Raw genomic sequence first — 21,907 nt, 5'->3', positions numbered from 1 at the left:
ATAAGAACATAACCCCATCAAAATATATTCATACTCGATTGAAATCCTCAGATGATCGATTCGCTTCAGATCCACAATATATTTTTAGTTCGTTGCATTGGATTGAAAGCTCTAATGTTGCTAGTGCAATTAGTTTCTCACAACAAAAGCATTTTCAAAGTGATATATCAGCAGGTAGATTAATGAATCCTAATAATGTTAGGCAAATGATATCGGATGATCAAATTTTTCAAAATTCTTTCAAAAATATAAGAGGAACTCCACAGTGGTGTCATAATATGATGCTAGATGTTTTAGCAAAATGTCGAGTTTACGGACCAAGCACATATTTTCTTACGTGGACTGCAGCATTATTCAAATGGACTAATATTATCAAAGTAGTTGCTACACAATACGGAGAAAATCTAAGTGATGAAGATGTAAATAGGATGGACTGGAGTCAAAAAGTTCAATATTTTAAAAGAAACCCCGTGACAGTTGCCAGACAAATTGACCATGTTTTTAATAAGGTTTTCCCGAAAATGCTTATGAATGGTATGCATCCAATAGGACAAATTTTAAATTATGATGATCGCAGAGAATTCCAACACCGATCAGGTCTAGAACATGTCCATGCTCAAATTCATATTAAAGATGCCCCTGTAATTGACGAAAATGACATTAGCAAAGACAATCAAGTTATTGATTTTATCGACAGATACATTACATGCTCATTACCAGACAAAGAGGAATATCCAAAACTTTACGAATTGGTGAATACTGTACAAAAACATCATCATACAACAACCTGTAGAAAGAAAAGTGGATCAAGATGTAGATTTAAAGCTCCATGGCCACCATGTGAAGAAACCCAAATCATTCGAGGAAAACAAATCGACAAAAACGATTATAGAGCAAGTAAAAAAATCTTAGATAAAGTTCTTGATGAAATAAATAATTGCAATAGTGACCTGCAAGATGTTAGCCTTGATGATTTGTTGCGATCATGTGATCTTTCAAGAGAGGAATATTTCACTGCTTTAAACATGGTTCAAAAGAAACTAACAATGCTCTATAAAAGAAGTCCAAATGAAACTAATATCGGTCCATACAATACTGTCATAATTAGTATCTTACAATCCAACATGAATATTCAGTATGTAACAAACATGTATGCAGTGTTAGCTTATATTACTTCTTACATGTGCAAGCCAGAAAGAAATATGAGTGAACTCATGAAAAAGGCACACAAAGAAGCATCCGGAAAAGATGTAAAAGATAAATTACGTGCTGTTGGCAATGTCTTTCTAACTAAACGTGAAGTATCGACTCATGAAGCCATTAAGCGAACGCTGTCTTTGAAGATGAGAACTTCTAATATCAATGTAGAATTCGTTATAACAGGCCCAAAAGAAAAACGTACACGAATCCTGAAAAGTCCATCTGAACTAGCAAAACTTGATCCAGATTCCAAAAATGTTTACAAAAACAGTATGTTCGACAAGTATCAGAATCGTCCTAACAAATTAAAAGATATGTGCTTAGCAGACTTTGCTTCTATTTATACGTACCCAAAGAAAAAAGAAAATGAAGAAGAAATAGAAGAAGCAAACGAAACAGATGATGAAATAAATGAAACTCTAGAAATAGATGACAATGCTCCAAAAACTATTACATTGAAAAACGGAATGGGAAAAATGAGAAAACGAAGTCGTCCATGCGTAATACGTTATCACAAGGTCAGCAAACTCAAAGAGAGGAACGAATATTTCATGGTACTCCTTCAATTATTCATGCCCTGGGAAAATGAAAATGACTTAAAAAGAAACTGTGATACCTTCGAAGAGAAATTCAATGAAGTCGAAGAGGAAATCAAACCAAATATTCTAAAGCATGATCCTTATTTTGGCAGAATCAATGACGTCGATTTAAATGATATACATGTCTATGACAGTTCTGATTCGGAAAGTAGTGACGACGAACAAGATTATGATTATCGAATTATTCATCCGGATTTGATTGATTTAGATTATGAAAATGATGCCCAGGATGCAACTAATGAAACTACTTCAGTACCTTTTACGACATCTGACCAAAATCCTACTATATCTCTTGATAGATTCTACAACATGTGCTTCAACTTAAATGTAAAACAGCAAAACTTTTTCAATTTTGTCTTCAAATATGTACTGACTCTCAAATTTTCCGAAAAAATGCCATCAATTGAAAAACCAAATCCATTTAGACTGTTTTTAAGTGGCGGTGCAGGAGTTGGAAAAAGTTTCTTAATAAAGTGTTTGACTGAACAACTTAAAAAGATTCTGAAAGAACCAGGACAAAATATTGATAGAGAACCATCTGTTTTTGTGACAGCATCAACCGGTAAAGCGGCAGCAAATGTTGACGGTACTACTTTGCATTCAGCTTTCGTGTTACCAATTTATGATGAAGGAAGAGGAATAATGCAAAAACGAGATTTAACTGGAAATGCCTTACATGAATTGAGGTTGAAATTCAAATATTTAAAGGTTTTATTGATTGATGAGATTTCAATGATTGGAAAAAGGAGTTTTGACGATCTAAATAGACGATTACAAGAAATTAAACAAATCAAAGAACCATTTGGCGAGGTTGCATTGTTATTGATCGGTGATTTCTTTCAATTACCACCTATTAAACAAAACTCAATATACAAGACAAAACTTGACTATGCTTGGGAAGAATTCAAACTTTATGAACTGGACGAAATTGTGAGACAAAGTGGAGATTCAGAATTTGCTGCATTACTTAACAGGCTTCGAGAAGGAAATCATACGCAAGCTGATATTGAAAAAATTCAGTCATTCGAACATACTGATACAACTGAATGGCCTGAGAACTTCATGAAAATGTACATCACAAACAACTTGAAAGACCAACAAAATGAAAAGAGCTTAAAATCTTTACAGGGTTGGGATAATAAACGCACTTCAATAGCTAAGGATGAATCAAGACAAAAAGTAACTTTGAATAAATATGTTCCGATTAACAAAACTGCAGGACTTCCAAAAGAATTAATATTATGTGTTGGTGCTAGGGTTATGCTTACAATTAACAAAGATGTAGAGGATAAATTGATCAACGGATCTACCGGAATAGTGAAACATATCCAAGGCTTAAGAGATAACAAACCATGTGGCGTTATTTATGTTCAATTTGACAACCCTTTATCAGGAAATAAATTGAAAAATGCAAGATTGAAAGGAGAATTGAAAACGTGTGTTCCCGTTCAACCAGAAGTAAAAACATTCAAAACATCGAAAAATATTTATGTGACAAGAAAGCAATTTCCATTAATCGTTGCGTTTGCTACAACAATACATAAAGCACAAGGTAGCACATTAGAATATGCCAGTGGAGATCTAGATCAAACGACTAGAAGCGGAAAAGGATTAGCACCAGTTGGACCAGGATTACTTTATACACTTCTGTCTCGCGCAACATCGAGTGACAATATTCATCTGCTAAATTTCATTCCCGAAAGGCACATTGTTGTAAATTCAGAAGCAAAGAAAGAAATGGAAGAAATGAGGACAAACAAAGTGTTATCAATAGTACATCCACTTGAGGAAATGAATAGTAAAAATTTGTGTCTGTACAATATTAGATCGTGGAATTTACATATCAATCATTTTCTTTCAAATGACTTGCATACATCCAGATGTTATTTATTATGTTTCACAGAGACTGGTAATAACGCTAGAGGAAACATTGAGGATAGTGAAAAACTACGACATTGGAAAACGATTCATCAGAGAACTGCCCATGGCTTAGCAATCAGTTACGATACAAATCAAGTAAATGTGATAAAAGAACTGAACACTGTTAGTGAATTAGAATTACTTCCACTTTTGGTGAGTATAAACGACAAACATTATTTGATTGTTTTGATATATAGACCTCCAACGAGCTCTGTTCCTTTATTTGCACAATCTCTTCAAATTGAGCTTGATAATCTACGGGGACAGATTAATGCGGAAAATTACTCAACCATTGTGCTTGGTGATTTCAATTTACCTGACAACAAAGAAATCGTCAATGAAGCATTACCACCAAATATCTTTCATCAAAGATGCGAACATCCAACACATATTGATGGAAATATTTTAGATCTTATTTTTGACGATCATCGCGAAACTCCAGCTCAATGGATGCCATCACCATACAGTGATCATTTTTTTATTTTCATTGATATCTGACTTTCGAAGAGTAGAATTTATATTTCTTAAATAATATCCATTTTGACAAATATAATTTTAAATGAAATTAAAATGGATCTCCTGCTTTTTAATTTATGTAAATAATTTTATATGCAATGTACCATAAAACTTTTAAATATGTAGATACTGTAAATAAATATTGTATATAATGTGAATATACAATGTAAATATTAAATTATTATTTTCACTCCTCTCCCAACCCATTCTTCCCTCATCAACAATCGATGATGAGATATTTAGACTAATGCATTGATTGCATTAGTTCTATAACCTCTGACTGATTGTTGTTTATTTATTCCTGTAATAACTAAATCATCAGGTATATATCTAATCAAATTTTGTATCCAGAAATCTTTGAAAATTTCTTCATTTACAGACTATAGTCTGATTTTTCTTATTATTATTGCCTTTCTTCTGACGTTAATCATTAGGTAGGTCCATTCAGCATGTTGCTTGTTATCAGCTGAAATTTATAGAAAGGTTGAAGCTGTTTTTCTTTGCTTAGTGGTCAGAGAGGAATAATCCTTTTTCAATCAGTGATTCAAGCTTTCATATTATTACTTTCTCTAAACAAGGGTATCTGAATTAGACGAGGTATGTCGATATTAGACCAACTTACGGTACGATTCTGGCGATCCACCTTGTCTGTATTTTAAGGAGGTAAAACGTTATAACTATGTGGTGTCTTTGTTGAGAATATTTTGAAAATTTTGTGGATGTAATCAAAACTAAATACAAATCAATTATTAAAGACGTTTGATGGCGTTTTCTCTTAATTGGCCACTTCAAATGTAGTTGAAACTAATTATTGTGTATCAAAGCAGGAATTTCTTTAAATTTCCGTTTATAGCTACTTATTATTAAGAAGCGAGGGTGGATTTGACCTGAAGATGTAGCACAGGAAAAAATCTTTGAATCCCAGGCCTGGAAAATGGCCTTTTAACCCTGAGATTTTTTAACAATTACATATTTCGATTAAATTTCGGGGGTGATTTTGGCCATTTTACAACCTGGGAAAACTTATGCAAATTTTCCCACCCCGAAAATAGGCATTTCCCAGGCCTGGGATTTCTCGGGGTGTAAAATTGGTAATTTTCTGGGTGGGATTTAATTTTCAAAAAATTCAAAGATTTGAAAACCCGCTCCGAAAATGGCCATTTCACAGGCCTGGGATTTCTCGGGGTGTAAAATGATAATTTCACCTTTTAGAATATGTAGGGTAAATAATAATTTAGAAATATATTCGCAAAGGATCCCAACAACAACTCAACAATAGTTCAATTTTTTTTTTGTATTCCAGCAATATTTTCTGAGTTAGTAACATTACGTCAGCTCTAAACATTAAGTAATGATAATTAAGGAGGTCCATAAAACGCTAGAAATAATGCTTTTTGTTAGTCTCAGCACATTTTTGTTTTTCTTGTACCATATGATAATGTGAAGGGATTAAGAGAGGTCAATTAATAACAGATCTCTTCGAATGCAGTCATGGGGGCTTACGAGGATTGTATTTACACTACTCGATGGAGTCATTTCTCAACGCTGAATGGAAAATTCGAAAATATTGCCAACGCGTTAACGTTGCTCTTCATTTTGACGTCAAATTCATTGCTTTTGTATGGACTTTACAAAACGAAACACACGAAGGGTTTTACCAACAGAATGTTCATTGTGATGAGTATCAGTGATTTGATTTGTGGATGTATTGTTATACCAATTTATTTTGCTAACATCTACATCGTAGGAGACGGTAAAAAATGTCACCAACTTTCGCAACTGGAAGGATATGTTTATATTTTCTTTTCGTTTGCAAGCTCGATCAACACGATGTTTTTATCGATGGACCGTTTCGTATTTATTCGATTCTCGTTCAAATACAAACAAGTTTTTAATAAGAAACGAACTTTGGCTCTCGCCTTGTATATCAGCTATTCAGTGAGTTCGGGTCTTATCGTTATGGAAACATACGTTATGAATGGTTTCTTTATTACAGCATTGGTGATTCTAACCATCGTATTTACTACTTCGATAACACTGAACATTTTTTTAGTCAGATACATTCGAAAGCAGAATAAAGAAATTCGACGTCTTTCGAACACATACATGCAATCTTCGTACCAAAAGCGAGCCACACAGACAGTTATGATTATAACTTTGGTTTTAGTATTGACTCATCTACCACAGTTGGGTTTACTGGGTAGAATGTTTCGAAAATATAGAAACACCAAATTGAACTATGATGCAGCTTACATTATATACTTTCATTGGTCAAGACTTTTAGTGCTAGCCAATGCTGGATTTAATGCTGTTGTTTTTTTATCAAAGAATCAACCTATTATCAAACTTTATAGAAAACATTGTAAATCTTTATCTATGAGATCTTTGAGATCTTTTACCTTTTCTAGTAGAAATACATCGACTTCAAATCAGTGAAATGACAGACTATTCATTCTATCCTATAGACTAAGACACAAAAACCCTGAAATTTCTGAGATAAGCGTAAGAACTCCTCATTAACCTTGCATTCGTTGAAGAGTTGTTACCAAGTACCATAATTTTAAAGAGAGAAATTTTTAAAACTTTTCAAAAGTCAAGATGAAAAAAGGGAAGAAGAAAATAAAATTGATTTCTAAATCTTTTTTTGCTATTATAGCTTCATTTTTGGTACAGGAGTGCATTAAATTTATTTCCTGAAAATTATAGTACCAGAGAACGATAGCAAGTTTATCAAAATTAAAGCATTGATTGAAAATGAGAAGCAAAGAATAGGTCTTTGGGGTTCCCACCAAAAGTCGTGTTCCAGACTGCACACAACTGAAGCCCCTGCAAGGGACGTCGATAAAATCAAGTGCAACGCAATACTTAGCCGCTGCGTACTCAGCGCTGTGTCTTACTGCAATTAGCTGTCATGTTTACATTACAAAAATAAATGAGCAGTCAAGAATTGGCTAGTATTGCGTCACCTTGTGTAAGCGACTGACTTTGCCCGAGGTCAAAATGTCACCTTGTTTAAATATTTTCAGGAGAATTCAACTTCCTCCCTTCAAGAAAAGTAACATTACGTCAGGAAGCCATCGTAATTGTTTACAGGTCCATTATAAATACAACAAGAAATTCATTTTGTCTCTCTCAGCAGTTTTGTAATGTGCTTTTTTCATTTATGTTAATTTTTGGGAGTGATATTATCAATAGTCAAAAATACGCTGATCTTTTGGTCGCAGTCATTGGCGCAGTCATGGGGGCTTACGAGGGTTGTATTTACAATACTCGATGGAGTCATTTCTCAACGCTGAATGGAAAATTTGAAAATATTGCCAACGCGTTAACACTGCTCTTCATTTTGACGTCAAATTCATTGCTTTTGTATTGACTTTACAAAACAAAACACACAAAGGGTTTCACCAACAGAATGTTCATTGTGATGAGTATCAGTGATTTGATTTGTGGATGTATTGTTATACCAATTTATTTTGCAAACATCTACATCGTAGGAGACGGTAAAAAATGTCACCAACTTTCGCAAGTGGAAGGATATATTTCTTGACTTTGAACGGGCAAATTTTTTCAATATTTAAGGCCTGACGATGACTTCACCAAAATAGAAAAAATGCAATATCTCGAGTCTGGGGTTAAGACGAACAATTAAAGATTAAAGTGAAAAGATGATTTTTGTCTTCAACCCTGATTCTGCATTTAGGAGGAAATCGCAAAATTTTGGTTTCTATTTCTCCAGTCCTTGAAAAACTCCACCAACCCTAAAATACGCCAACAGAAGGCGGTATAAAAAGGACTTAAAATACAGTATTAATCCACATTAAGTATTCTAGAATGTCTTTTTGCAAGATCACTGTTTCGAAAATATGCTCATCATTAGTTGCTTTTTACAAGACAATTAATCATATTGAATCGGTATGTTAAAAACCCGTCACTTAACCAATCATGACCAAGTTATTGTCATTTTATGATGCTGACATGCATTTTTTCCTTAAAGATTTACAAGACAGGAGGTCAACAACATTAGTAACCTGTGGTGACAAAGTGGTGCTCTTTACCAAGGGAGAGCTAAATTCAAAGTTTTTTGAGGAAAGAGGAGACAGGAGGTCTGAATTTCCCCAAGCTGTTGAAATCCAATATATTTATAAATCCAGCGCTCAACAACAGATAAGCGAATAAGAGTCTTATCAATGAACGGAACAGGCCCTATCCAGGACAGCATTCAATATATATCCTAGAAAGGTCATGAGAGTCAAGTCTGCCAACTCGTTCTCGCGAAATACAGAGCGGCTAGTTTTATGACAACTATACTCGAATCAAACGACTCTGTAGGACAGTACATCCTTGCATGATCGAACCTGACAAGCATTGGCAACGACACTACACTAGCCAGGCATAGCCCTAAACTCTTATATCGGAGAATATACCGTTTAGGAGTCTCGCTATCTCCACCGTGTTCCACCATGAAGGCGGTAGGTAAAAATGCACACTTTAGTACTGTGGAAGGTTAGAGGAATGTAAACATTGTCAATTTTTTTCTTATAATGTTAGTTTGTATAAACAACTGGAAACACCCGGCTATATTGAGAGCTCAGTAGGACGCACAGGAGCATGTGTGTTGAATTTTCATGTAAATTGCTATATTAATGTTCTTCAGTTTGCCTTACCCTACCACCCTAATTTAAGTCGTCTAGCGTACAACCCCTTTCGTCTCATATTTGTATTTATAAAGTAAGAAACAGACGTATTTCTGGTGCGTTGGAGTGATGGAAAGTAACCTTTGCTGACCAGATCACTTAATTTTCCAAGTTGACAACAAGAACGTTATGATACTATTTAACAAAGGCATCTTTATTGCACTGTTTGGTTTCTAAGAAAATGTGAATACTTTTGAGGACAGGTGTTTGAAAAGGGAAATCGAAAGGATTACAAACTATAAATGGGTTCATGACGTTTTAAGATGAATATTTTATTTTTTATAATTGGTAAAATGATTACGATAATATAATAAGTCGTGCCAGGAAAAGTTTTATATATTGTTGTTCTGCGCTAATCGGCGCTAATCGAGATTTAATCGAGAATTAAGCTAATCGGCCACTAATCCACTTTTGAACAACCGGGCCCTAGTCTAGCTATCTCCACCGTGTTCTTATAATGTTAGTTTGTATAAACAACTGGAAACACCCGGCTATATTGAGAGCTCAGTAGGACGCACAGGAGCCTGTGTGTTGAATTTTCATGTAAATTGCTATATTAATGTTCTTCAGTTTGCCTTACCCTACCACCCTAATTTAAGTCGTCTAGCGTACAACCCCTTTCGTCTCATATTTGTATTTATAAAGTAAGAAACAGACGTATTTCTGGTGCGTTGGAGTGATGGAAAGTAACCTTTGCTGACCAGATCACTTAATTTTCCAAGTTGACAACAAGAACGTTATGATACTATTTAACAAATGCATCTTTATTGCACTGTTTGTTTCTAAGAAAATGTGAATATGGACTTTTGAGGACAGGTGTTTGAAAAGGGAAATCGAAAGGATTACAAGCTATAATCGGTTCATGACGTTTTAAGATGAATATTTTATTTTTTATAATTGGTAAAGTAATTACGATAATATAATAAGTCGTACCAGGAAAAGTTTTATATATTGTTACAGTTTCACGTAAACGTTATTTCACTTGATTTATCACTCAGCTAGATTTTTCAGGGACAAGAATTTTATTTCTTTGGGTTGTTCCGCTTCGTCTTCCCTTAAAGCTTTTGTTTTTAAATTTGAGTGATATCGTTTGCTCAACAATTTTAATTCACCAGCTTTTTCACATTGGATTGACACGTATGTGGAGCAAGATTGGTCAGAAAGAGGAATAGCAGCACAATATAACAATATGCTGACACTGTCCTGATATGAAATATGTGTTTGATATGAAACGTGAACACTTATGTAAAAATAAAACCTTTAGATATCTGACAGGGTCCAAAATTTACTGACTAGGTCGACCTTTGGTCATTTTTACCATGTTTCAGGGTGAAAATTAGATTTTTTTTTCAATTTTTCGTTCTGACAGGGTCCCAAATTTACCGAACATTCATATTTGACAGGGTCCACTTTTCAGACTCCTGCGGCACGTCCCAGTCGGCCGTCAAGGCCAGTGCCCCCCGGATGTGTATCGATCGTCGACTGAATGAAGGCATAATTACGTTGAATAATTAATAATATTATTTACACTACACTAAATCACATTAAAGGTAAATTTGACACAGCTTTTAAACCGCGGATTGAATCAAAACTTTTAGCTGAATATTGGAGGATAGAAAAGTCTTTGTTTTTTCTTTCATCGACACAGATATCATACACCTTTACACACTACGTGGGCTTCTTACAGATTTCCGTGAAAGTTTCTTCAGTTTTAAAGTCGACCTACCCGCTAAGTTGTTTTCTGGTTCACGTCAAATACTCGAAGGTTTTAATTTCGAAACATATATACAAATCCCACTGTTGACAAACGGCGCTCTAAAACTCGAAATAACCGAAATTGCGAAAGCTTTTCCATCCGCAAGTGAGATGAACAAAATACTACTTGAGTTTCCTAATTTATTTGAAACACATCGAAAATTATTATGGGTGAATTTTTGTAGAATACCTGGTCAATTATGTTAGGATCAGTGACCCTTCTTCCTGATAGATGACTTTAGAAATATGTTTCTGATCTTTCCTACACCTTTCTCGTGATGGCTCACCAGGAAAGTTAACAAAATTATATACTCGGCTCAGATTTCTTTACTTTATTCTGAAGTGTTCTTGGAATCATTTGACTACATTCTCAATACAAGTGTGTAAGCTAATATCAATTGTTAACGGTGGTACTGAATTACCCTGTCACCTTAATTGACCATTACTCTTTGTTTCATACGCAAACTGGAAATAATCAACTTTTATGTATTGAGTGCACTGCAAGAAAGTTTAACATCTTTGAATTCAATTTTCTCAAGTTCTATAGTGATTTGATAAACTGAATACAGTGCCGTAGGAAGCATTTTCATATTGGGGGGAGGCTGAAGTTTAGTGACACCGCGAGGGCCAACCATGGTTTGGCCCGAGGGAGAAAATTTTGAAAATTTGAGCTCTAGATTGCTTAAAAATACACTCAAAACATGCACATAAAGACAATTATGACAAATTAAAAAAAAAACTTTGCATTTTTCAAAATAACAATTTTTGAAAAAATTATTAGGGGCATAGCCCCCCCCCCAGTTGCAACGGCACTGGAATATTTTTACTTCGGAAAGTAAAGTACATTCAATTTGGTCGAGATGATCAAAAGATGTTTCTCAAAAGAAAAAAATAATAGTCCTTTAGGTTTACAGAGCTAATGTGGATTGTTACGTTAGATTAATGTTACCTGTCTGGATTGAATCGAAATAATCAATAACGTAATCAATTACATCCAAGATACTTGCAATTTAATTTTAGTAACATTACGTCAACTAATCGTTTAAGATAATCCTAATTAATTAATGGATATAAGGAAGTCCTTTAAAATTCAGCAAAAATAAGTTCTGTTAGGCTCAGCACATTTTCGTAATGTATGAATTTGAGAGCATAGAGGTTTATCAATCAAAAACAGAACTCCTTGTATGCAGTCATGGAAGAAGACGAGTACTGCTTATATAAAACTCAATGGAGTCATTTCTCAACGCTCAATGGAAAATTTGAAAATATTGCCAATGCGTTAACGTTGCTCTTCATTATGACGTCAAATTCATTGCTTTTGTATGGACTTTACAAAACGAAACACACAAAGGGTTTCACCAACAGAATGTTCATTGTGATGAGTATCAGTGATTTGATTTGTGGATGTATAGTTATACCAATTTACTTTGCCAACATCTACATTGTTAAAGTTCCATTCAAATGTGATCGACTTTCGCAAATCGGAGGACATGTTTTCAGTTTTTTCTCGATTGCAAGCTCGATCAACACGATGTTTCTATCGATTGACCGCTTCGTATTCATTCGATTTCCGTTCAAATACAAACAAGTGTTCAACAAAAAACTAACATTGGCTCTGGCACTGCTAATCAGTTTTTCTATCAGTGGAGTCTTTTTTATGTTTAAAACAGATGCTCTTGAGAGTGTTTATATTACAGTCATAGCACTAATAACCATTGTTTTTATGGTTTCGATAACACTGAATATTTTTCTGGTCAAATACATTCGAAAGCAAAGCAAAGAAATTCTACGTCTTTCGAACACTTACATGCAATCTTCGTACCAAAAGCGAGCCACACAGACTGTTATTATTATAACTTTGGTTTTAGTATTGACCCACCTACCGCAGTTAGGTGTTACCATCAGTCTACTTCAAAGTGATCCACAAAGTAATGACAATCAATCTACCATCATACTTTTCCACTGGTCAAGACTTTTGATGCTATCCAATGCTGGACTTAATGCTGCTGTTTATATATCAAAGAATCAACCCATTATAAAGCTGTATCGAAAACATTGTAAATCTTTGTCTTTGAGATCTTTTATTTTATCTAGTAGAAATATAGATGCAAGGCATTGAATTTTTGTCGCTTTAATTACACCACTTTACAGAAAACCATATGAACAACAGTCTATATTTTGTTGAATACTTCAGAGACTGAAGTCGTTAATATAAGTGTTATATGATGACGATGGGCTTTTCCAGAAAAAAAATTGCAAATTTACCCCCCCCCCCCCCAAGGCAAATTTTGATGCTTTTTCGCTACCCCCGGGCAATATATCCTCCAACCCCTAATGTACGGACATTTTCTGGAAGAGCCCAATGCAATATAGTAGGGGGAAATTTGTTCATTTTTTTGAGGTCGCTCGATTGTTTTGGTCAAAGCACTTGTTATACATTTTAGAAAAGCTAAGGGGTAGGGGAATCAAAATACCTTAGGTTCCAATTTTTTTTTCGGATACTGATTTTCGGACAAATATGACGGTGTCAGGAAAAAATTACAGGATCAAAACTTAATGAAAATTTTAGCTTGAGAAAACGGAGACCTGTTGTATATTTTTGGAAAGCTCTCTAAAAGTTAAAATTAGAGATATATTGCGAGTATAGGTGATTTCAGTACCTAACTCGAGATATTGAGCAAAAGCGCAAAAACTGGACAAAACAGCTGTTTCTGGCTGAAAACACTGTTTTTAAGGGTTAATATCTCGAGTTAGGTACAGAAATCACCTATACTTGCAATATATCTCTAATATTGGAAAGGGAAAAGTTTGTTGATATTTTTCAAGTGGACAATAAACCAGTTATCACACTTTACTCGTACAATATAGGATATATTTTTCGAGTTCAGAGTTTTCTATATTTTCCTCACTTAAAGGATCGGAAATTATGACGAAAAATCTGAACTCGAAAAATATATCCCATATTGTACTCTGTACCGTGCGATAACTATTACTTGCAGTTTCACGTAAACGTTATTTCACTTGATTTATCACTCATCTAGATTTTTCAGGGACAAGAATTTTATTTCTTTGGGTTGTTCCCCTTCGTCCCCCCTTAAAGGTTTTGTTTTTAAATAAGAGTGGTATCGTTTGCTTACTCAACAATTTTAATTCACAAGCTTTTTCACATTGAATTGACACGTATTTGGAGCAAGATTGGTCAGAAAGAAGAAAAGAAAAACATTTTTTTCTTATATCACGACATTATAACAATAGGCTGACACTGTCCTGGTATAAAATATGTGTCTGATATGAAATGGGAACACTTATATAAAAATAAAACCTTTAAGGAACAGAAAGATGTCGATAAAGTAAAAGAAATTGTGTATCTGGGTGGACTTAGGCAAAATTGGGTACGGGGATGTTCCGCTGATCAGGGTCCCTTTTTAGGCTCTAAAGATATCTGACAGGATCCCAAATTTACTGATTTTCAAATTGTGTGTCTGACAGGGTCGACCTTTGGTAATTTTTACCATGTTTCAGGGTGAATATTAGAATTTTTTTTCAATTTTTTGTTCTGACAGGGTACCGAACATTTATAATTTGACAGGGCCCACTTTTCAGACTCGTCCAATTCGATCGTCAAGGCCAGTGCCCCCCCCCCGGGTGTGTATCGACTGAACGAAAGCATAATTACGTTGAATATTAAAAATACTATTTACACTAAATCATATTAAAGGAAAATTTGATACAGCTTTTAAACCGCGGATTGAATCAAATGTAATCATCCAAATATATAGATGAATATTGGAGTATGAAAATGTCACTGATTTAAAGTCTTTGTATTTCTACTAGATAAAGTAAAAGATCTCAGAGACAAAGATTTACAATGTTTTTTATACAGTTTTATAATGGGTTGATTCTTTGACGTAAAAACAACAGCATTTAGTCCAGCATTGAATAGTACCAAGACTCTTGACCAGTTAAACGAAATGTAGGCTTGCTTTTGAGCATTTTCGATTTGCGGAAACCGAGTGCAGCTTTTAAGATCTCCTGAAATATAGATGTTAGCAAAATAAATTGGTATAACAATACATCCACAAATCAAATCACTGATACTCATCACAATGAACATTCTGTTTGTGTGTTTCGTTTTGTAAAGTCCATACAAAAGCAAGGAATTTGACGTCAAAATGAAGAGCAATGTTAGCGCGTTGGCAATGTTTTCAAATTTTCCATTACACGTTGAAAAATGACTCCATCGAGTATAAGACCTACCGTAACTTGGTCTAATGTCGACACACCTGAACGACACGCTGAAATTTATAGAAAGGTTGAAGCTGTTTTTCTTTGCTTAGTGGTCAGAGAGGAAACCCTTTGTGTGTTTCGTTTTGTAAAGTCCATACAAAAGCAAGGAATTTGACGTCAAAATGAAGAGCAATGTTAGCGCGTTGGCAATGTTTTCAAATTTTCCATTACACGTTGAAAAATGACTCCATCGAGTATAAGACCTACCGTAACTTGGTCTAATGTCGACACACCTCCTATAGTTCCGACACCCTTTTTATCAGCTGAAATTTATAGAAAGGTTGAAGCTGTTTTTCTTTGCTTAGTGGTCAGAGAGGAATAATCCTTTTTCAATCAGTGATTCAAGCTTTCATATTATTCCTTTCTCTAAATGTGTCGGAATTAGACGAGGGATGTCGATATTAGACCAACTTACGGTACCATTCTGGCGATCCACCTTGTCTGTATTTCTAAGGAGGTAAAACGTTATAACTACTTTAATCGTAGAAATCTTAGCAAGACTAATTTTAGCGTTTAGCGAGTTTTCCCTATTTTCGCTAAAATAAATCTCGCTAAAACGCGCCGAATTGACAGATCGCTAAAATTTATCCGCGCGAAATTTTTCGAATAGCTGATTCGCTAAAATAAATCCAGTATGTTTCTTCTTTCATTTTTTATCATTTTGCTATAATTTTCATAATTTTTTCAAAAACTATAGTAATGGGGGCTTAAATTTCCAAGTTTTTCTGTTCTTAGTCAAGATTTGTGTTACAAAGACAATTTTTGTATTAAAAACATTATTTTTTCTTCAAAATGATTGCCCTCGCAAAATTTTTGTCAGATGAGTATTCGCTAAAATTTATCCAGGCGAAATTTTTTGATATCGTGATTCGCTAAAATAAATCCACCAAGATTTTCCTGACTCGCTAAAATTAATCTCGCTAAAATTTCTACGATTAAAGTATGTGGTGAATTTTTTGAGAATATTTTGAAAATTTTGTGGATGTAATCAAAACTAAATACAAATCAATTATTGAAGACGTTTGATGGCGTTTTCTCTTAATTGGCCACTTTAAATGTAGTTGAAACTAATTATTGTGTATCAAAGCAGGAATTTCCTTAAATTTCCGTTTATAGCTTCTTATTATTAAGAAGCGAGGGCGGACTTGACCTGAAGACGTAACACAGGAAAAAATCTTTGAATCCCAGGCCTTGAAAATGGCCTTTTTCGGGGTGGGATTATTTTTAACCCTGAGATTTTTTAACAATTACATATTTCGATTAAATTTCGGGGGTGATTTTGGCCATTTTACAACCTGGGAAAACTTTTATGCAAACTTTCCCACCCCGAAAATGGCCATTTCCCAGGCCTGGGATTTCTCGGGGTGTAAAATGATAATTTCACCTTTTAGAATATGTAGGGTAAATAATAATTTAGAAATATATTTGCAAAGGATCTCAACAACAACTCCACAATAGTTCAATTTTTTTGTATTCCAGCAATATTTTCTGAGTTATTAACATTACGTCAGCTCTAAACATTAAGTAATGATAATTAAGGAGGTCCATAAAACGCTAGAAATAATGCTTTTTGTTAGTCTCAGCACATTTTTGTTTTTCTTGTACCATATGATAATGTGAAGGGATTAGGAGAGGTCAATTAATAACAGATCTCTTCGAATGCAGTCATGGGGGCTTACGAGGATTGTATTTACACTACTCGATGGAGTCATTTTTCAACACTTAATGGAAAATTTGAAAATATTGCCAACGCGTTAACGTTGCTCTTCATTTTGACGTCAAATTCATTGCTTTTGTATGGACTTTACAAAACAAAACACACGAAGGGTTTCACCAACAGAATGTTCATTGTGATGAGTATCAGTGATTTGATTTGTGGATGTATAGTTATACCAATTTACTTTGCCAACATCTACATCGTAGGAGACGGAAAAAAATGTCACCAACTTTCGCAAGTGGAAGGATATGTTTACATTTTCTTCTCGTTTGCAAGCTCGATCAACACGATGTTTTTATCGATGGACCGTTTCGTATTTATTCGATTTCCGTTCAAATACAAACAAGTTTTCAATAAAAAACGAACTTTGGCTCTCGCCTTGTATGTCAGCTTTTCAGTGAGTTCGGGTCTTATCGCTATGGAAACAGATGTCATGAACTATTTCTTTATTACAGCATTAGTGATTCTAACCATCGTCTTTACATCTTCGATAACACTGAACATTTTTTTGGTCAGATACATTCGAAAGCAGAATAGAGAAATCAGACGTTTATCAAATACATACATGCAATCTTCGTACCAAAAGCGAGCCACACAGACAGTTATGATTATAACTTTGGTTTTAGTATTGACCCATCTACCGCAGTTGGGTTTACTGGGTAGAATGTTTCGAAAATATAGAAACACAAAGATGGGCTATGATGCAGCTTCCATTATATACTTTCATTGGTCAAGACTTTTAGTGTTAGCCAATGCTGGCCTTAATGCTGTTGTTTATATATCAAAGAATCGACCTATTATCAAACTTTATAGAAAACATTGTAAATCTTTATCTATGAGATCTTTGAGATCTTTCACTTTTTCTAGTAGAAATACATCGACTTCAAGTCAGTGAAATGACAGACTATTCATTCTATCCTATAGTTCAGACATGAAAATTCTGAAATTTCTATGTATAAGAACTCCTCATTAACCTTGCAATCGTTGAAGAGTTGTTACCAAGTACCATAATTTTAAAGAGAGAAATTTTTAAAACTTTTCAAAAGTCAAGATGAAAAAAGGAAAGAAGAAAATAAAATGAATGTCTAATCTTTTTTTGCTATTATAGCTTCATTTTTGGTACATGGGTACATTAAATTTCTTTCCTGAAAATATTTAGTGCCAGAGAACGATAGGAAGTTCATCAAAATTGAAACATTGATTTAAAATGAGAAGCAAAATTGGAATTTCACTTATATTAATTTTATTCAGTTCCATTCAGATGCCCTTGCATTAGATCTTCATTTCGCCGAACTTCAGCCATCCATCAAATTCAAATATAATTTTTCAGGAGTCTGGGTTTTTCGGGAGTGATTAGTGGATGCTAACTTGACTCCCCGATGGTTTCCGCTAATTAGAGATTCCACTTTATCTAACACATGAACGCGAGTCTCTGTTTACTATTGCAAGTCATGGCCCTGAAACTAATTGGTTTCACGCATCAGAGCAACTGTCTCGTGTTAGGTAGCTCCCTACCATCGCAAAAATTAAGAATATGCTAAGAATATCACCATCATGGAATTTTGCTACTCAAGCTAAGAATGACATTTGTATAGCATTTTCAATTAAAGATTGTCAATTACCCCCAAGTAAGGCTCACTCCTTTCACAAAAATGCCATTTTATGCTTGGGCGTATGTACTAAATGTTAAATCTAGTCTGAATTGGGATCCTAACCTAAGAATGCTGTAAGAGTATTTTAGGATGATTTTCCCGAAAAAGTTAAGAATATCCATGATGAAATGGATTTACACCATTCTTATAAAAAAAGCGTGTAAACTAATGGTTTTCTGCTTTATTCTTTCTCTTCAGGTTTTGGTAGATGAGAAGCTTGCCGAGAATGCGGAGAACATTGGACAAGTCTTTCGCCAGGAACTAAAGTCACGTTTGAATCCAGATATTGTCAGTATTGTCCGGGGAAAAGGACTCCTCAATGCTATCGTTATCCCCACTACCGAAGGTATTATAAAAAATGTTAGAGAGATACAGCGAACCATCTCTCTGTAATTCCAGCTAACCAGAGCTAACGTCAGTCTCAAGGGAGTTCAGATTTTTCAATATTTCTATTTATTTTCAATCATAGAAACTTCATCGCTAAAAAAATAGAAGATATCTTTGAATGAATGGATGAGTGGGCCACTGGATGTGGCTAAACGTCAAACGTTTTTATCTCTAACGTCGTCTTCCCGGCAATAAGATGTCTTGTCTTGCCCTTTAATATTCATACTGCGGTATTCATGTAAAATAAATAACACGCCCTCAATTTTTGTTTTATTTTAATTTCTCTTGATTTTTTTCTCAGATCTGAATGCTGGCAAGGTTGCATTAAAACTTCGTGACAATGGATTACTTTCAAAACCAACTCACGAAAACACACTACGGTTTGCACCTCCATTGACCATGAGCCATGAAGAAATTCATAATTGTATCAACATTATTGTGGATACTGTAAATTCATGCAATTGAATACGAGAAACGATTTGAAACTGAAACGAATACCGCAAAAGCGAAAATTTGGATGTATTCAATTGGTAGTAAGCTTGATTTGGATTTTTTTATGGACTGGTCGATTATTTTAGGGCGATTGGCGCCCATTGATTTGACTTGAACATTATCAACTTTACCAAAATTGAACCACAATCATCCATCTATTTAAAATTTATGTTCATCTGTTTGACAATATTTAAAATTTAGCATCCATACACTAATTTTTTATTTCCGAATTTTTTAATCCATTTTTTTCCTTTTCATCTTGACGGCGATCTGTTCCTTTCTACACTGGCTCCTAGAAACTGTCTACTTCGTTGTAGCCTTACCGGTATAGAGAAAATGGCTTCTTTTTTACCTCGACCTTTAGGTTATTTATTACATTTCTCTGCATCTCACTGCCATTAGTCATTATTTTTTAATTTTATTTTATTTTCAAAAACTAAACGTATTGAAAATGAAAAAGATTCTTGAAACTATTCAATTATTATTTTTGTTGATTTTTAAAAAATAAAGCAGGTTAAATAGTGGGAATTTTCTGAACAAAATCATCCTTGACTAAATATAAATAATTCGGAGTTCGAAATTTTAGTTCCTCATCCATTTAACATTCGAAAATATAACAAAATTATGGAAATTATTTTACCGTCAAAACCTTTGACAACTATAAATGCAATGCGCCTTTTTGACGTTTGAATTTATTTATCCAGGTGTCAGCTGAAATAATTTTTTTTTCTGAAGTTATAGTTGTGGAGCGCTGTTTATTTGTTCTATGTTGAGATTACTCTTAGGTTTCAAATAAACGCCCCCCGCTTTGTTAATTTTTCGAAAATTTTCCAACCCCCCCGGACCTTATTAGGACACCCCCCCCCTCGTTTATTAATTTTTAAGAATATCTTCAGCTGTGAAAGAGAAGGCTCCTTATTTTGCTCTAAAAAGCCTGATTTTAACTTATTCTTACCTTATTTTTGTGTTTTCAAAAGTACAACCCCCCGGTTTATTAAAATTTCGAAAATATTCCAAAACCCCTCTTTATTTGGAACCTAAGAGTACGGTTCACTAAACATATAAATGGAATGCAACATTGACAATCTTTTTTTTTTATTAGAATATTCAAAATTTTTGAGGCCTTGGGATATTTTTTGAGTTTTAACCCTAAAAATGTTCTCAGCATGTTCTTATTTTCCGCAAAGCTTTAAAATGTTCATCGAAGCCTTATGTTCTTATATAGTTTGTTCTTATAAAAAAGGTATATCAAACAATATGACTGCTTGGATTACAGCGCGTTCAAACGAAAATACAAAAGTCAAGTCTACCGATGGGCATTGGCGAATGGATTCAGCACCAAATTCAATACACGCCATTAAAAGTCCAACAGGATTCTACTTGTGTTTACCCCATTACTCTTAGGTGCCAAATGAACGCCCCCCCCCCCCCCCGTTTATTAAATTTTCGTAAATTTTCCAACTCCCCCCTCCTTTTAATCGTTTATTTGGCGCCTAAGAGTATGTAAAGTTTTCTTTGCTGAGATACACAAAACACAAAATAAATAAAAACTTTTGATACGTCCCTCCATCCGCATATTTTACATTCCTTGACACATACCCGTTATCAACGGGAATTTCAAAATTTATTCCTACGGTTTGCGTTAGATACAATCTGGTATAGAGTAAATCCTATACCCATCGGAATGATTCGTCAAAAATTTTCCCTGTCAAGAAAAATATATAGTTGTAAATATTATCGGGATTTCATGTCCTTTAGAAAGTAAACTGAACTTCTACTTTAAAAGACACTGAGATTTCGAGAATTCCTACCTGACTTCTTTAGCTCTACCATTCTATTCAAGATTCTAGAATAACCTCACCGGGTCACTGAGACAGGGGTGTTTATTTGTAAGCTTTGTTTTTTAAAATTAGTTCGGAAAATCATCATAATGCCAATGGTAGTTTATCCCAGCAAAAGAGCCGATTCAATCTCGTCTACGTTCATCCAAGGCTTTCTTTACGTTACTGATAGACATATTGAGTCTCAAGCTTCGAAGGAGCTAGAGAAGAATCTTCAACCTTTTTCAAGCAAGAAAAAGTGAAGCCTTTAAGCTTAAGAATTTTGTGTGAAAACCGCACAGGTCACGTGTTTAAGACAGGAAATAAATGGCTACGTTTCCCATTCAGGAGTTTCGGATCTAGCCCTTTCGGGGCTTTGAAATCAATGAATCGTAGACGCCAGAGAATAATTTGGTGTAGGCTGATGTGAGTCAAAGCAATACGTCATATGGCGCTATCAGTAAGCAACAAAAAGCTAAAAATACGCTTATGACACGCGCAGGGAGCGTAGTTGGACCGGATTTACAGATGCACGTTTTTTATTCAAAAATGGCCCTTAGGTTAATTTAGTTTAAAACCGAAGTTTAAACCCATCCTCAAAGGACAGTTCTCAAAAGTAAGGGTCTTAAAAGATTTGGTAACCAAAGCAGGGAGAAAATAAAAATGATATCTCGAAAACAACAAACAGTACAAAAGATTTTTATAATCCCTTGATGAAAAATCATTATTCCCAAGGGAATAATTATTGAATTATTAAATCATTTTTAAAAAGCTGACGTTCAATAACTTAACAATAATAGAGCAATTCCCATCAGGCTCAGATAATTGTAGAAATTGATTCGACCAAATGGTATAAAACAGGCATCGA

General features: G+C 34.4%; 1 protein-coding gene across 1 annotated transcript in view; it reads left to right on the top strand.

Moving 5' to 3' along the window:
* The window catches only part of LOC136810426 (ornithine aminotransferase, mitochondrial-like), a 38,458-nt gene extending 18,761 nt beyond the window's left edge, over nt 1–19,697 (top strand). The window contains exons 6-7 of the mRNA XM_067066991.1: nt 18,539–18,686; nt 19,029–19,697. Coding sequence (XP_066923092.1) covers nt 18,539–18,686; nt 19,029–19,192 — 312 coding nt within the window. The 3' untranslated portion in view covers nt 19,193–19,697. The remainder of the gene's footprint in view (nt 1–18,538; nt 18,687–19,028) is intronic.
* The last annotated feature ends 2,210 nt before the right edge of the window (nt 19,698–21,907 follow it).

This window comes from Clytia hemisphaerica, unplaced genomic scaffold (assembly GCF_902728285.1).
Source record: "Clytia hemisphaerica strain Z4C2 unplaced genomic scaffold, Clytia hemisphaerica genome assembly, whole genome shotgun sequence".
NCBI lineage: Eukaryota > Metazoa > Cnidaria > Hydrozoa > Leptothecata > Clytiidae > Clytia > Clytia hemisphaerica.
Note: the sequence above shows the minus strand (reverse complement) of the source record. Positions and strands in the feature narration are given on the sequence as shown.